The sequence below is a fragment of the Anopheles cruzii genome, unplaced genomic scaffold, assembly GCF_943734635.1.
Source record: "Anopheles cruzii unplaced genomic scaffold, idAnoCruzAS_RS32_06 scaffold00232_ctg1, whole genome shotgun sequence".
NCBI classification, from domain to species: Eukaryota; Metazoa; Arthropoda; class Insecta; order Diptera; family Culicidae; genus Anopheles; species Anopheles cruzii.
In genome coordinates, this window is record NW_026453889.1 from 12,302 (window position 1) to 28,673 (window position 16,372).

Sequence of the window (16,372 nt, forward strand, 5' to 3'; positions counted from 1 at the left end):
GATTTGTTTTAAATATGCCACTCACCATCAACAAAAACCGTTTCAAGGCTTCAGCTTTTCCACCTTCAACCACAGCCCACCTTCCGGTGTAAGGATTGCGTGTCGCGATGAAATAATCAACGGGACATTGGTCTTCGAGCAGCGAGAGAAGTTAAAATTCATCAGCAATACCGACAACCCGATGCGAGCCTCCAGCATGCCGAATCGCTGCGCAATGCAAATCCGTGGCCCCTCGCCGAACGGTAGGAACGTGAACGGAGTGCGACTCTCGCTACGGTCCGGTGCAAACCGCTCCGGATCGTAGCGTTCCGGGTCTGGATAGTATTCCGGATCGTGATGGATGGCGTAAACCGGGATCATTACGTTCATCCCTTTCGGGAAGGTGACATCGGTTCCCGGCACACGATACTCGCGACTAACCTGCCGGATGAGGTTCGCTCCCGGTGGATACTTTCGAAGCGATTCTGAAAAGGAACAATGACCATTGGCAAATGGCTTCCAGGACCTCTAAGACTGTCTCTTACCGTTGATACACTGATCGATGTAGGGCATATCCAGCAGCGCTTCGTACGTAAGCCCCCCATGCTTTTGGACCGCCTCGAGCACGGACTCTCGGGCCCGTTGCTGCACTTCCTGGTTCAGTGATAACTCGTACAGGCAGTACGACATCGTGGTCGAGGACGTTTCAAATCCACCGAGGAAGAACACGAACGCTTGCGCCACCACTTCGTTCAGGCTCAGCTTACCGACCTCCTCGCCGGAATCGTCCAGTTGCCCACTGTTCTTCAGCTGCATCAGCAGGTTCATGAAGTCATTGCGCTGAACGTTGTTCTTCTCCCGGTACTCGATCGTCTCGCGAACGACCTTGAAAAAGAACTCAGAAACATCCTCACTCGTGCCCTTGATGTGGATCCGGCGAGAAAAGTCCTTGAACGAGGCCATGAAGAAAAACTTCAGTATGCGACCACGGGGCACCTCGAACACCTTGCGACCCATGCGCAGAAACTCGGCCTTCGGATCGTTCAAACTGTTGCAGTCGATCCCGAACGCGCACGTTCCGATCACGTCCGTCGTAAACCGGGCGAGCAGTTCCTTCATCTCCACCACGCCGTCACCATCATCCCCGGGGCCATCGATGCACCGCTCCAGGCATTCCCGGAAGCGCTCACCCACGGACACAATCGTCGGGCACATTAGCTTTATCTTGCCGGATGAGAACGTGGGCACCAGCTTCTTGCGCAGATTGGTCCACTTCGTGCCCTCGATGTTGAACAGGTGGCCCGATATCGGATCATCCTTTTCGTTGTAGTACATGCCCCGATCGTGAAAGTGCGTAAAGTCCCGCACCAGCACACTCTTCACAAAATCCAGATCGAGCGCCAGAGCCACCGGGTTGGTGAAAAAGAAGATCCCAGCGAACGGCCGACCGGACGGTTTTAGCTCCGTGTAGAACTTGGTCATCAGCTGCGATGAGTGCATTCGCCTTCCGATGGCCTGTATGTTGCCGAAGGGGAACCGTGGCCGCACGAACGGGACACCCCGCTCGGACCAGAACGAATACTTCCGGCGCACGTACCACACCGAGACCGTGATAACGGCCAGCAGCAGATAGACGAACATCGTCTCAACCCGTACGTAACGCAAAGGGAGGTTACGAAGCGGCCAATTAAGCGGTCCGTGATTATCTCAGCAACACGCAGCACGGCCAACGATCACGAGAGAACTGATGCGCAATGATTCGCGTTTGTTTAGCGCTTTGCCACCGTCAGCTGTGTGGTGTGTGTTATGTTTACGCCCGGAAAGTCGGAAAGTGGAACATGATGCCAACGACACGTCGCGGGTTCGTCAGCCGCTCCGCGGAACCGGTATTAGCGCGACCAACACTATCAAGTAATAACTCTTTACCGGTGGCGTCGTGTTGGCAATGTGTAGACCGCATGCGCATGGTCAAGGACGAACACTGGGCGCGAAGTAGACGTCGTAATGGACAAACTTTTATTTTATCGTTTCCCAAAATTAACCTCTTTTTTATTACTTTTAATGATTTTGATGATGTCCTAAAGGTTAGGTTTCTCGGCCGTGTTTATGAATTTTATTTGAATTATATTAAATTTCTTTTGTTTTTATTTAAATTTTGTCTTTCTTACTCGTATCGCTCCAATCGTAGCCGCACCCCGTTCACCGGAGTCAGCACGAATGCCGTCGTGGAGTAGGTCAGCGGCACTTCCGTATCATCGCAGGGCAGCACACGGAAGTGTTTCAGTAGCAGTGCCAACCCAATCCGTGCCTGCATCAACCCGAACCGCAGCCCGACACATATTCGAGGACCCTCGCCGAACGGTAGGTAAGCGCACGGATTCCTCCGAGCCATCAGCTCCGGTGTGAACCGATCCGGATCGTAGCGGTGTGGGTCGGGGTAGATGGCCGGATCGTGGTGGATCGCGTACGCCGGGATCATGATCTTCATTCCCACTGGCAGCACGACGGCGGTACCGGGAATTTTGTACTGCTTCGCGACTGTGCGCTCGAGAACGGCCACCGGTGGATACTTACGAAGAGTCTCTGAGGAAAGAAAGAGACGCGCCATTGGACGCCAAGTTAGGGCCCAAGTGGCAAGGTGGACTAGACCCGTTAGATCACTTACCATAAATGCATTGGTCCAAGTAGAGCATATTCTTGAACGAATCGTACGTCAGTTGGCCGTCGTGCCGATCAAGCTCGCCGAGAACACAGTCCCGGGCCCGTTGTTGGATGCCCGCGTCCAGAGCCAGCTCGTACAGCGTGTAGGTCATCGCACTGGCCGAAGTCTCGAATCCGGCGGTGAAAAAGATGAACGCCTGGGCCGCTATTTCCTCGAACGTCAGGCGGCCCACTATCTCGTTGGCGCCCTCTAGCATCCCGGTGTTCTTCAGGCTTATCAGCAGGTCGAGGAAGTCATTCCGTCGCTCGTCGGTCCGCTCGCGGTGCTCGACCGTGCTGCGGATGGTGCCACTGAAGAATGCGGCCACGTCATCGTGGATCAGCTTGAGGCCGAGCGTGTTCGCTAGGCCACGGAACGTTTTCATCAGGAACACGGTCAGCGGATGGTTCCGTGGGGTGTCGAAGTGTTTCCGACCGATACGGCGGAACTCGTTGTCGGGATCGCCGAAACTGTTGCAGTTGAGTCCGAACGCATACGACCCAATCACGTCCGTCGTGAAGCGAGCCATCAGATCGCGGACTTCGACCGCGTTCCCGGCACTATCGCCACACACGGTCTGGAGGAATTCACAGAACCGCAAGGCAGTGTCGAGAACTAGCGGGAACGCCCCCTTCATGCGGCCACTCGTGAACGTCGGGGTGATCTTGGCCCGCAAATCGCGCCACCTTGAACCCTCGAGTGCGAACAGGTGGGCCGATAGGGGATCGTGCCGCTCGTTGAAGTACACACCGCGATCGGGGAAGTAGTGAAAGTCCTCGATCAGGATCCGCTTCACCATCCGCAGCTCGGTCACCAGCAGCACCGGGTTGAGGAAGATGTACAGCCCTACGAAGCCGTGATCGGCGTCCTTGTACCGCTCGTAGAACCGCTGGCTCAGGTGAGCCGGATGAACGCTTTTGCCCAACTCCTTAAAGTTCCCGAAGGGCAACTCCGGCTCGACGAATGGCACATTGTGGCGCTTCCAAAACGAATACCTCCGCGCAACGTACAAGTACACGGCCAGACAGAGCGTCACCACGGGCAGCACCAGATAGGCGACGAGTCTAACTGCGAGCTCCATCGGCGATCGACTGACAGCAGAGCGGAAAGGTCTCCGTGGCCAGAAATGGGGATCGCCAGCGCGCGAGGATGTGATACGACTTCCAGATTTGATTGAGACGCTAGGTGGTGGCATTTGAAAACGTGTACGACCGCGACCGGTAGTCGGTTCGCGAGTACGTACTTGCACATTGCGAGAGTGTTGTTCGTTCCGTCCAATGCCGAATAGTGGATGGTCCGCGAGGCGTATTAAATTACACTTTAAATGCTTCGTGTGCTGCGTTGCGAATAAGAGTTATTGTCAACACACGTGTGAAATGATGTAATCTGATAGGAGGATCCTCAAGGCCCTGGCGGACATTTAGGAAAGTCTGTGATAATAATGAGAGGAACTAGCGTGTTTTACGTTCAATATTGATTAGAAAGATTGTATTTATTACGATAAACGAGTTGGCTCTCGAGCGAGGCGACCTTGGACTTGAAACGTTTCACAGTAACTCGACGCGCAGATGTACTCCGTTCGCCGGTCCTAGAATAAAGTTGGTCCGAGAGTATTGCACCGGTATCTGCGTTTGGGGGCACACACTGAACCGAAACGTATCCAGCAGGCTCGCCAGCCCTGCCTTCGCCTGGAGCGACCCGAAGCGCATGCCGATGCAGATCCGGGGACCTTCACCGAACGGCAAGTAGCAGTGCGGATCACGCTTGGCTACCTCCTCCGGAGAGAATCGCTCCGGCCGGTACTCGTCCGGTTCGGGGAAGTGATCCGGATCGTGGTGCATGGCGTAGATTGGTATCATGACCTTTTGACCGCGGCGCAGAACCAACCCACTGTTTGGCATCCGATAGTCTTTATCGGCGTTGCGCTCCAGGATCGCCACCGGGGGATGTTTGCGAAGCGTCTCTGAAATGGAAACGAGACAAACAGTGAGCCATCCGGTTGACAATTGGTTCAGATAACAACCGTTCGCCGCGCCACAACACGCCCTTACCATTGATGCACTGCTCCAGATACGGCATATTGGACAAGGCTTCGTACGTAAGCTGGCCGTCGTACTTCTGCATTGTTTCCCGGACGCAGGCCCGTGCCTTCTCCTGTGCCGCTTGGTTCAGCGCCAGCTCGTACAGCGTGTAGGTCATGGCCGTCGAGGACGTGTCGTAGCCGGCGGTGAAGAAGATGAACGCTTGGGCCGCTATTTCCTCGAACGTGATGTGTCCAATCTGCTCGCCACCGTCCTCCAGGCAGCCAGTGTTTTTCAGCTTCAACAGCAGATCCATGAAGTCGTTCCGGACGATTTTCTCCCGCTCCCGGAGCTCGACCGTGTCCCGGACGACGCCCAGGAAGAACCGGGACACATCGTCGTGCAGTTGCTTCATGCCGAGGCGGTTTGCGTACCCTCGGAATGCCTTCATCAGGTACACGACGAGCGGCGAGTGGGGCAGCTTGTCGAACGCGATCTTCCCGTACCGGCGGAACTCGTTGTCCGGCTCGCGGAAGCTGTTGCACTCGATCCCGAACGCACACGCTCCAATCACATCGATTGTGTATCGCGACAACAGATCGTGCACTTCGACCACGTTCGACTCACCGTCGACCACCACTGCCCGCACGTGGTCCCGGAAGCGCCGGCAAACCTCGATCACCAGCGGAAGCGTCGTTCGGATCCGGCCGGAAGTGAACGTGGGTGAGAGCTTGGTGCGCAGCGTGCGCCACTTCTGGCCCTCGATGGCGAACATGTGCGCCGACAGTGGATCATCGCGCTCGTTGAAGTACACGCCCCGGTTCGGGAAGTACTGGAAGTCTTTCACCAGCAGCGTTTTGATGAGCTCGGTGTCGAAAATGTAGAGCAGTGGGGTCGTGAGCATAAACACCCCGCCGTACGGCACCCCAAGCCGCTTGAAGTGGTCGTAATGTCGCTGCGTAATGGGTGCAATGTGTTCGACCTTGCCGAGCGTCTTGAAGTTGCCGTACGGAAACTGTGGCGCGATGAAGGCCACGGAACGGTCGGCCCAGAAGCGGTACCGTCGTTCTCTGACCCAAACGTAGCACAAGGCGAGAAGCGCGAGAAAAACCGTTCCAATCACTGCCAGCATCTTTTGGCCGCCAGTGTTGTGCTTCGGCCGAAAGCGAACCAAGACTGACCCGACAATTGAGGCAGTTGAGCGACGAATGGTGTCTTTGCCGTAAATACACCGATAACGCAAGCAGTGTTTGTGCGTCTCGGCGAATTGCTTGTTGGTGATCGTCCAGCGGGTTACGAATTGGCATTCAGCGGAGGTCGTCGCCGTCGCGCTCCACTGGGAACTGGTTTTGCTACGCGCTACAAAGTCCACAGAGAACAACGGCTGAGTATACAAGAGAATGGACGCAGCATAAAATCGTGTTTGTTTTCACATACAGCAAAAACTGCTCTTTTGCGTATATTTCTAAAGTTTATTTCTATGCGACTTACTTATGAACTGGGGTTTTGAAAGTGATTCTTTGGTCTAAATGGGTTCCTGAATATGTCACTGACTAGTTCCGGGAGGATTGCTGTGTTATAATCAGCAATCGTTACCAATTTTGCACGCCGCAGACGTTATAACCACAGAATTGTTATCTGACAGCTTTGAAATCTCTGGTACAGGGAATGGGCAATAAGGTGAGATAATTAAAAAATCGAAGAAAAGAGCATGTCTGCAGCGGCAGACGACGACGAAGCGGAGACGGACGAGGCGCTCATGGCCAGTGAGGAGCTGAGATCGCCTCCGAGGAAAAGAAACTCGCCGTGGAGAGAGTCCACGCCGACTAATGAGCTGGTCATCGAGCCGCTAAGTACGCAGGAGACGTCATTCCTGTCGTACGTAAAAGCAGAGGTGAACGCCGAAGTAAAGGCCCTAATCGAGGAGCTTAACGCGCGCCATGCGGCCGAACGAGCGGCGCTAATGCGTGCAATAGAAGGGTTGGCGAGGACAGTGAACCTGCTGCGCCAGGCAGTGTTGCCCGCGGCACAACCGGAGCGCCACAGCGCAAAACCGACGATGCCGCAGCAACGGCTGGAAGCGGCACGCGGGCAGGAGGATCCTGCCACCGGCCAACCGGGGCAACAGCCGCGGCACCAGTGGACGGTGAAGCGCAGCAAGCGGCAGCTTCAGCGCGAGAAGGCCGAAAGAAGAAGGAAGGAGGAGGAGCTGCAGCAACGCGGGAAACAGCGGCAGCTAGGCAAGCGACAACAGCAGCAGCAGCAGCAACCGCAAATGCGGCAACAACAGCAGCAGCAGCCGCAAAAAAAGCAGCAGCAACCGCAACAGCGGCAACAACAACAGCGACAGCGGTCACAACAACAGCAGCAGCAACAACGGAAAATCCAACCCGACGCTGTAAGGGTGGAACCCAAGGGCGACATGTCGTACCTGGAGGTCATGTTGCTCGTCCGTGAGGAAGAGGAGATTCTAAAGGTGACCGAAAAGGCCTGGCGGTCGAACAAGGACCACCTGATGCTGAGGGTCAAATGCGACGCCGACGCAAATGCCGTAAGGACCGCGGTGGCCAACATTGTTGGCGAGAAGGCCACACCAGTGGTCCTCACTGCCATGGCCGTGGTACGAATTAGGGATATCGACATGTGCTCCGACAAGCAGGAAGTGGCCGAGGCGCTGGGAAAGGTCGCGGGTATCACAATATCCGCGACGGACGTCAACCTCCGCCGCATGCACGATGGACTGCAAAGGGCCAACGTTAGGGTTCCAGCCAAGGCGGTGGCTGCCCTGACAAGGGACAAAGTAAAAATCGGCATGACCCACAACACAGTGCGGGAGGCCGACCCCATCCCGGCCAGCCAGAAACGGTGCTATCGCTGCCTCGGGAGAGGCCACAAGCCCAACAAGTGCCAGGGACCGGACCGCTCCGACTGCTGCCTGCGATGCGGCAGCAAGGAGCACCGGCGGAACAGCTGCACGGCCGAAGCCCCGAAGTGTGTCGTGTGCTCGGGCGCACACAACACGGGCGCGGCAGTGTGCGAGGGCAATGCCATGCAATGCCTCGAATAATGCAGCTCAACATGCGGCACTGTCAGCTGGTCCAGCTACTCCTGGCCCAGGTGACACGCGAAAATGGGCCCCACTGCGGTACAGAAGTGGTGCTCATCTCGGAGCTGTATAAGTTGCCCACCGATAGCAACTTTTGGGTTACTGATTGTAAGAAGACGGCAGCTATCTTCTCCAGCGGTCGGTACCCCATACAGCCAATCTGCAGCAACACTGAGGGAATAGTCGTCGCCGAGATCAGGGGCATAGTGTATGCCAGCTGCTACGCCCCTCCACGGTGGGGCATCGAGGCATTCAGGCAGTACCTTGAGGCGTTGGCCCTAGCAGTGCAAGGTCACCCTCGCGTCGTCATAGGAGGGGATTTCAACGCTGCCGCTGTCGAGTGGGGCAGCCCCCGGACCAACGCCAGAGGAGAGGAGCTCCTCGCGATCATGGAGCAGCTAGGGCTCGTCCTGCTGAACCGTGGATGTGTGCCAACATACCGAGGCAACGCAGTGGCCAGGCCGTCGGTGATCGACGTGGCATTTGCCACTCCAGCCATCGCTGGGCCGGGCGACTGGCGGGTGGTAGTGGACGACCAGCTGATGTCGGATCACTCGCCCATCACCTACACCGTCGGAGACCCGCAGCCTCGAACCGCACCGCGCCCGGCACCACGGCACCAGCTTCGCCGGTGGAGGATGCACCTGTTCGACCCGGAGGTGTTCGCGATCTCGCTGCGGGCACTCAACTTCGGCGGAGTCGAACCAACGGTGGCTGCCGTCACGGAACTGCTGGTGAGAGCCTGTGACGAGACCATGCCGCGCAGTGGCCGAGGACCGGGTCGGATCAGGCGTGCCGTCTACTGGTGGACGTCGGAGATCGCGGATAAGCGCACCATCTGCGGGCTTGCCCGAAAACGCCTGCGAAAAACGGGGGACGCCAGCGACCGTGCTTACCGGGCCGTCGAGTACATGCAGACGAAGCGCATGCTCGACAGCGCCATCCGGGAAAGCAAGCGGCGTTGCGCCCGCGAACTCGCGGACTCGGTGGAGGACGACCCCTGGGGCAACGCCTACCGAACGGCAGTGGGCTGGCTGACAGGCGGAAGCTTGCGGCAAGAGGACGACCACGAAGTGCTGGGACGCATCGTGGACGAGCTGTTCCCACAACAGCCACCGATGGACTGGCCCGATGCAGCGCGACCAGAGACTGCCATTGGGGCGATCCGCGGGGTAACGGAGGAAGAGCTGATGGCTATTGCCAGCAGCCTCAGCCCCCGCAAGGCCCCTGGACCCGACGGCATCCCGAACGCCGCCGCAACCGCTGCCCTGCGAACATACCCAGCTGTGTTCTGCAGCCTATTCGGACGGCTCCTCGAAACAGGCTCCTTCCCAGAGGAGTGGAAGCAGCAAAAACTAGTGCTGATCCCGAAGCCGGGGAAGCCAGCGGGGCTGGCGACGTCGCAGAGGCCGCTGTGCATGCTGAACGTCTTGGGGAAGATCTACGAGCGCATCCTGCTCACCAGGCTCAATGACCAGCTGGAGGGCAGCGAGGAACCGCACCTCTCCTCGAACCAGCACGGCTTCCGCCGGCAGCGATGTACCCTGGACGCTGCCCGGATGATCGTTGAGGAAGGAGCGGATGCGATGCGCCATGGTCGCACGAAACCAAACACACCACGCATCTGCATGGTGGTGTCACTTGACGTGCGCAACGCGTTCAACTGCGCCAACTGGACGTCGATAGGTGCTGCGCTTCGTCGGATGCAGGTACACCCGGAGCTACTGCGTGTCCTCGGCAACTACTTCACCGGGCGCAGGCTGTTATACGAAACCAACCGAGGACTGAAGGTCCGCGACATCACGGCGGGCGTTCCACAGGGCTCAATCCTCGGACCGACCTTGTGGAACGTCATGTATGACGGTATCCTGAAGCTTCCACTAGGAACGGGCGTGAAGAGCGTCGCGTTCGCCGACGACTTGGCGCTGATCATACGGGCCGACGACGTGGACGCAGCTAGAGAAGCCGCGGAGACGTCCGTGCAACTGGTACATCGGTGGCTGGAAAAACACTCCCTCTCTCTGGCTCGCGAGAAGACGGAGGTGCTCGTCATCAGCAGCCACAGAGGAGGGCGGCAGCACACGAGCGTCGATGTTGGCGGCGGAATTATCTGCCAGTCGAAGCAGACAATCCGCTACCTGGGAATACAACTGCACGACCACCTGCGCTGGCGACCGCATATTGAGTATGTGGCAGAACGGGCAGACCGAGTGACGCGAGTTCTACGGGCGTTGATGCCTAATCGTTCCGGAGCGACGAGCGACAGACGCCGACTGATCGCGAGCGCCGTAACATCAATGATCCGATACGGAGCCCCGCTATGGGCAACGCGGCCTCACGGCCTCGAGGTACAGAGCAACTGTCGGCGCCTGAATGGAGTGCAGCGCAAGCTAGCGCAGGGCGTGGCAAGCACTTTCCGCAGCGTTTCGTACAGTGTGGCCACGGTCCTCGCCAGCATGACGCCCATCGTACTGCTGCTGCAGGAGGACGAACGCTGCATCGGGCGACGATGGTCAGCGAATGGACAGGAAACGGAGGATACCCATCCCCCTCCGGACGCGACGGCCCTGCGCAAGAGAGAGCGCTTGCGCACCATCAGCCAGTGGCAAGAGCAGTGGGCGGCTGCGGAGACGCCAGACGCCAGCCGATACCAGCGCTGGACCCGCAGAGTCATCCCGGACGTCACGTGCTGGGTCAGCAGGAAACATGGACGTGTGGACTTTCACCTGTCCCAAGTACTCTCGGGACACGGATTCTTCCGAGAGTACCTGCACATAAAGACGTTCGCACGATCCCCTGACTGCACCTGGTGCCCCGGCGCCGCGGAGTCAGCGGAGCATGTTATGTTCCACTGCCCGCGGTTCCAGCGGGAAAGAGCGGAGCTGCTGGCGGATGACGGCCGCACCCCCCTCACGCCGGATAACCTGATGAGCGAGATGCTGCGGAGCCCGGAGTGCTGGCAGCGCTTTGCCCGGGCCTGCCGAGCCGTAACGCAGCAGCTTCAAGAGGCGTGGCGTGAAGAGCAACGCTTGGAGGCTGAGGCTGCAGCTGCTGCTGCAGCTGCTGACGTAGCTGCCGCTGCAGCTGCTAGGCGAACACTTCGCTAACCGTTTGCTGTTAACAATGTTGTTTGTTTACCACCGGTACCGTTTGTTCCTAACAACCGGCTGTGAAGAGCAAGAGCGGATCGCGACGGACTGACAGCTCCTCGTAGCGGAGCTGAGAATGTTTATACGCTTATATCCGCGGCTTGTGTATGTGCACAATGTAACGTAGCATAAGTATAGTCCTATATGTAAATATGTACTATGTAAATATGTAATAAAGGGCGATGATACATCGCGCTCCTGCCCCTCCACATTGCCAGATAGGCCCCTGGTGGGGGGGAGAAACAGGATGTTTCCCACATCGGGAAAATGTTAAAAAAAAAAAAAAAAAAAAAGGTGAGATAATTTATGAGCTGAGAAACGCGGACATTATCATAAGATAAGCATGACGGCGGACTCCGTAATGTAGGCTGCATTAAAAAAAATACTGTCCGCAATACATTTACCGGGCTACAGATTTACTTTCCTAAGGTGATCACACTGTTTGGACCTTCAAGAACAAACCGCCATCGATCGTAAACACGGTGTTCGATGGGGACGCTCGAAGTGGAACCGGCGTCTTCGGTGATAGGGTAAAGTGGAAGTGCTTCAGCAACACAGCCATTCCGATGCGTGCCTGCATCAGTCCGAAGCGCAGGCCAATACAGTTCCGGGGACCCTCCCCGAACGGAAGAAAGGCGTACGGATTGCGGTTCGCTTTGGTTTGCTCGTCGAACCTTTCCGGCAGGAACCGATCCGGGTCCGGGTAGTACTCCGGATCGTGATGAATGCCGTGCACTGGCACCAGCACCGTTTGACCCTTCGGAATGACATGCTTGGTACCGGGCACCGGATAATCCTTCGATGCGATCCTCGATAGCGTCGCCGCTGGGGAGTACTTTCGTAGGGATTCTGCGGGACAAAAACGGAATGGCGTAAGACACCCGGCTACGATCGTCACTCCGAATACGTACCGTTTATGCACATGTCGATGTAGACCATGTCCTGCAGCGCCTCGTAGCTCAGCGTGCCATCGTAACGCTTCAGGACTTCGTTCACATTGTCTGTCGCCTTGCGCTGGAGCTCCTGGTTGACGGCGAGCTCATACAAGCAGAACGCCATCGCCGTCGACGAGGTCTCGAAACCGGCCGCAAAGAACACGAACGCTTGCGCGGTGGCCTGCTCGATCGAGAGCGGGTCCACGTCCTCTTCCTTCATCAGTTCCATCAGCAGGCTCATAAAATCGTTCCGCTGGACGTTGTTCGTGAGGCGATACTGAACCGTTTCGCGGACCGCGTTGAGGAAGAACTTGGACACGTCTGGCGCATTATTGGTCACGCCCAACCGGCGGGCCACGTTCGGATATTGCGAGGCAAGGAAGCGCTTCAACAGGCCAAATCGGGTAACGTGGAACACTTTCCTGCCCATCCGCCGAAACTCGGCATCGGCGTCCTTCAGGCTGTTGCACTCCAGTCCGAACGCACAGTTCCCGATCACGTCGGTCGTGAAGCGGGCCAGCAGCTCCTTCAGTTCCAGCTCGGGGTCACTTTTGATCGTGCCGGCGACGCACTTGCTAAACTCGTCGGCCACCGCCCGAATGGTGGGGAACATCATCTTCATCTTGCCGGACGTGAACGTGGGCGTCAGCTTCGAGCGCAGCGACCGCCACTTGGTGCCCTCCATCGCAAACAAGTGCTCCGACAGCGGGTCATCTTTCTCGTTGTGGTACACCGAACGGTCGTGAAAATAGTGAAAGTCCTTCACGAGCACATTTTTCACTAGCTCCAGATCGAACACCACCGTGACGGGATTGAGGAAGAAGTACATGCCGGCGAATCCCAATCCGGCCGTCTTGCCCTTCAGCTGCCCGTACACGCTGCGGATGACGTTCCCCATGTGAAGCGTACTTCCCATTCCGGCCAGGTTGCCATGGGGAAACGTAGGCTCCACGTACGGGACTCCGCGATCTTTCCAGTACGCGAACCGGCGACGAACCCACAGCACACCCAACAAGAGCGCTGCGACGAGTAGATGCAGAAACATGACCGATGTCTGTCTGGCGATGTGGTCTGGTGGTCGTTACCTGCACGACTGATGGCAGGATGTTGGCGACCGGGAGAACTTATTATAGCCTCTTATCTTCCACCAGAAGCGCAGTGTCATCATCAAGATTTGGGCTGCGAACCGGTTGGCACCGCCGTGCAATTTATATGCTCTCCGTAAACAGCACCCGCCCTGAACGGGAACGTCTGGGGTGTGTAATGTAATTAAATATTGCGTATCACAACGCGTTTTGCCATCGTTTCTACACATTTGCAACCCCTAACAGTTCCGAATGAGTCATATTTCTGATCTGATGTCAAATTACTGGGTGATCGAAAAATTATCTGGCTAACATCATGCAGCCGGCAATGTAGCGCTTATGGCCATATGTTTCCAGCTCGGCTTTGACAATGGAGGAATCAAACATTTCAATCGATAAACAGACGTACACGCCGCTACTTCCATTAAAAGCCGGTCCGAGTTGTGTGGGTTTACCGCGACTCCGTGCTGTTATTTTTAGTTTCGCCGGATCATTCGAACGTAACGGTGCGATGTTTTTCACGCTTGAAGCCCTGTTCGCGATTGTGGCCGTCATCGGTGGGTTCGTGTATTACGTCGTGCGTAAGCAGTCTTACTGGAAAGACAACGGAGTGCCACACCCAAAGCCGGCGTTCTTTTTCGGCAGTTTCAAAGACGCCGGGACGAAGGAGCATTTTACGACGTCACTCGAAAAGTACTATGGCCAGTACAAGGGGCAGCACCCGTTCATGGGAGCGTACATGTTCCTGTCGCCGGCCGTACTGGTGTCGGATTTGGATCTGATCAAGACGATTCTCGTCAAAGACTTCCAGTACTTCCACGACCGCGGGCTGTACTACAACGAAAAGTATGACCCACTGTCGGCGCATCTGTTCAACCTGGAAGGCCAGAAGTGGCGCTCGTTGCGGAACAAGCTATCGCCGACGTTCACTTCCGGCAAGATGAAGACGATGTTCCCGACGATCGTGGCCGCCGGCAAGCAGTTGAATGAGTTCATGGAGGAAACGGTTAAGAATCAGGACGAGTTTGAGCTGAAGGACATTTTGGCGCGCTTCACGACCGACGTGATCGGAACGTGCGCGTTCGGGATCGAGTGCAACAGCATGAAGGACCCGGACGCCAAGTTCCGTGCCATCGGTAGGCGGCTGATCGAGAAACAGCCGTCCAACTTCGTGAACGCACTGGTGACGCTCATACCTAAGCTAAGCAAGATGATCGGGGTGAAGATCATCGACACGGAGGTGTCGTCCTTTCTGCTGAAGGTGGTCCGCGAAACGATCGACTACCGGGTGGAGCACGGAATTCAGCGACACGATTTCATGGACTTGCTGATCGGTATGATGCGAAACACCGAAAACCCGGACGAGTCGTTGACGTTCAACGAGGTGGCCGCCCAGGCGTTCGTGTTCTTCTTCGCCGGTTTCGAAACGTCGTCCACGCTGCTCACGTGGACACTGTACGAGCTGGCCCAAAATCAGGACATCCAGCAGAAGGGTCGCCAGTGTGTGAACGACGTGCTCAAGCGGCACAATGGCGAGATGACCTACGAAGCTACCATAGAGATGAAGTATTTGGACCAAATACTAAACGGTACGTTGGGCAGGACCACCTACGCCGCTGGGGTACGCCATATTGAATTCCAACGTTCCCTTTTCCACAGAGTCCCTCCGCAAGTACCCGCCGGTGCCGATGCACTTCCGGCTGACGGCCAAAGATTATCGTGTGCCCGGTACGGATTCGGTGATCAAGGCCGGCGTTCCGGTCTTTATACCAATCTACCCGATACAGCGGGATCCGGAGCTGTTCCCGGAGCCACTCCGGTTCGATCCGGACCGTTTCAGTCCCGAGGAGGAAGCCAAGCGTCACCCGTACGCTTTCATCCCGTTCGGAGAGGGGCCCCGGATTTGCATCGGGTTGCGGTTCGGCATGATGCAGGCTCGGATCGGATTGGCGTATCTGCTGAAAGGGTTCCAGTTCAGCACGTACGAGAAGACGTCCATCCCGATGCAGTTCGTTGAGAACAGCTTCATTCTGGCCCCGAAAGATGGCCTCTGGCTGAAGGTGACCAAATTGTAGATCGTAAAACAAAAGCTTTCATAATTGTACTAAATGCTAGTATTGTGTGGCGCTCTGTTCTTCGTTACAATATATTGAATTCTTGCCAATTTCTGTCATTTCTACACCAATGGAGTAACAATCTCTTGCGGTTTTACAAAGGGGTTCCCAATCTTATCGCGATGTCTGGATAATATATAGATAGGGATGAGTGTTAACAGCGATAATTTCAATGGTAGGTAGATAAACCTGGTCACTAACACCGTTCGACCAGTTCTAACGCAGATTCATATTAGGTGTCACGGAAAGTATGAACCATTTTGCAAGTAGCACAAAATTACAAAATCGCCTTTCATATTGTGACTAAAATTTACCTAACTTATCACATTTTGCGATTTTAGGAGAACGTTACAGATTTTTACGCCTCGTCCGTAGACCACCTGACCATACTTCACAGACGCAAATACGACTCTACGAACATATAGAACGAACTGTCCGGTAGATCTAAGCATATTACCGGCAATCATAATCTGCTTGAGTGAGTTGGTGATTGCGTCAGCCGCTCTACACCCGCTTCGAACTACCCGCAAATCCGCGGTCAACACACAAACGGAGCGCGGAAAACGTAAACAAATCGCCGCGATGGCACGACTACACGCGAAACGCCGATATAGCTGCGGGTGGCGTCATCACGTCCGAGATCGCGATTAGCGGCCAGCACGCACTTCGCTTCATTCGGTTCGTAGTTATTTTGGTGGCGCAGTACGATGTGGTGGTCAAGCTGGTTAGCCGTGCTGGTTGCCCTTTTGGGTGTGGCCGTCGCTGCAGCCATTTATTATATCATTCGGAAGCAGTCTTACTGGAAGGACCGGGGTGTCCCGTACCTGGAGCCACTGTTTTTGTACGGTATCTTCAAGGGCGTCGGAAGTAAGGTACACGTCTTGTCAGCGTTGCAGGATGTCTACAACGCACGCAAGACAAGCCATCCGTTTGTCGGGACGTACATGTTTACCGTTCCGGTGGCCATCGTCACCGATTTGGAGCTGCTGAAGAACATTTTCGTGAAGGACTTTCACTATTTTCACGACCGCGGTGGGTACTACAACAAAAAGCACGATCCGTTGACGGCGCATCTGTTCAATCTGGAGGGCCAGGAGTGGCGCTCGTTGCGCAACAAGCTGTCGCCGACGTTCACCTCCGGCAAGATGAAGATGATGTTTCCGACGATGGTGGCAGTTGGCAGACAGTTTGGCGAACACCTTCAGGAAGTGGTGGCCGCGGATGAGGGAAGCGTGCTGAACCTGTTGGATCTAGTGGCCCGCTTCACGACGGACGTGATTGG

At 56.1% G+C, this 16,372-nt stretch overlaps 6 protein-coding genes across 6 annotated transcripts in view; 2 read left to right on the top strand and 4 right to left on the bottom strand.

The window, feature by feature from the left end:
- Positions 1-15,051, top strand: part of LOC128275988 (uncharacterized) — a 17,225-nt gene extending 2,174 nt beyond the window's left edge. Inside the window, exons 3-6 of the mRNA XM_053014457.1 lie at positions 5,156-5,570; positions 7,774-9,992; positions 13,457-14,565; positions 14,636-15,051. Of these exons, the coding sequence (XP_052870417.1) occupies positions 5,156-5,570; positions 7,774-9,992; positions 13,457-14,565; positions 14,636-15,051 (4,159 nt within the window). The remainder of the gene's footprint in view (positions 1-5,155; positions 5,571-7,773; positions 9,993-13,456; positions 14,566-14,635) is intronic.
- On the bottom strand, positions 23-1,620 carry LOC128275983 (cytochrome P450 6A1-like). Its single transcript, XM_053014451.1, has 2 exons — positions 525-1,620; positions 23-464 (listed from the first exon to the last, which is right to left on the bottom strand). The coding sequence occupies exons 1-2, from the start codon at positions 1,618-1,620 to the stop codon at positions 43-45; spliced, it is 1,518 nt and encodes a 505-aa protein (XP_052870411.1). The 3' UTR covers positions 23-42.
- Positions 2,028-3,761, bottom strand: LOC128275979 (probable cytochrome P450 6a23). Its single transcript, XM_053014448.1, has 2 exons — positions 2,645-3,761; positions 2,028-2,562 (listed from the first exon to the last, which is right to left on the bottom strand). Exons 1-2 carry the CDS (start codon positions 3,759-3,761, stop codon positions 2,144-2,146), a joined length of 1,536 nt encoding a protein of 511 aa, XP_052870408.1. The 3' UTR covers positions 2,028-2,143.
- LOC128275982 (cytochrome P450 6a8-like) lies at positions 4,206-5,835 on the bottom strand. Its single transcript, XM_053014450.1, has 2 exons — positions 4,732-5,835; positions 4,206-4,643 (listed from the first exon to the last, which is right to left on the bottom strand). The coding sequence occupies exons 1-2, from the start codon at positions 5,831-5,833 to the stop codon at positions 4,228-4,230; spliced, it is 1,518 nt and encodes a 505-aa protein (XP_052870410.1). The 5' UTR covers positions 5,834-5,835; the 3' UTR covers positions 4,206-4,227.
- On the bottom strand, positions 11,329-12,936 carry LOC128275985 (probable cytochrome P450 6a19). The gene is made up of 2 exons (XM_053014454.1): positions 11,868-12,936; positions 11,329-11,805 (listed from the first exon to the last, which is right to left on the bottom strand). The coding sequence occupies exons 1-2, from the start codon at positions 12,934-12,936 to the stop codon at positions 11,390-11,392; spliced, it is 1,485 nt and encodes a 494-aa protein (XP_052870414.1). The 3' UTR covers positions 11,329-11,389.
- Positions 15,052-15,792: 741 nt separating the features above from the next.
- LOC128275989 (probable cytochrome P450 6a17) lies at positions 15,793-16,364 on the top strand (the record flags this gene model as incomplete). The annotated part of the gene is made up of 1 exon (XM_053014458.1): positions 15,793-16,364. A coding segment is annotated over exon 1 (567 nt), but the record flags the coding sequence as incomplete, so codon positions are not given.
- Positions 16,365-16,372: the final 8 nt, after the last annotated feature.

Coding starts and splice junctions, on each gene's coding strand:
- LOC128275983 (XM_053014451.1), bottom strand. CDS start 1,620: ATGTTCGTCTATCTGCTGCTGGCCGTTATCACGGTCTCGGTGTGGTAC. Junction 465..524: donor CATCGATCAGTGTATCAACG/GTAAGAGACAGT, acceptor GTTCCTTTTCAG/AATCGCTTCGAAAGTATCCA.
- LOC128275985 (XM_053014454.1), bottom strand. CDS start 12,936: ATGTTTCTGCATCTACTCGTCGCAGCGCTCTTGTTGGGTGTGCTGTGG. Junction 11,806..11,867: donor CATCGACATGTGCATAAACG/GTACGTATTCGG, acceptor TTTGTCCCGCAG/AATCCCTACGAAAGTACTCC.
- LOC128275982 (XM_053014450.1), bottom strand. CDS start 5,833: ATGCTGGCAGTGATTGGAACGGTTTTTCTCGCGCTTCTCGCCTTGTGC. Junction 4,644..4,731: donor TCTGGAGCAGTGCATCAATG/GTAAGGGCGTGT, acceptor TTTCCATTTCAG/AGACGCTTCGCAAACATCCC.
- LOC128275979 (XM_053014448.1), bottom strand. CDS start 3,761: ATGGAGCTCGCAGTTAGACTCGTCGCCTATCTGGTGCTGCCCGTGGTG. Junction 2,563..2,644: donor CTTGGACCAATGCATTTATG/GTAAGTGATCTA, acceptor TTCTTTCCTCAG/AGACTCTTCGTAAGTATCCA.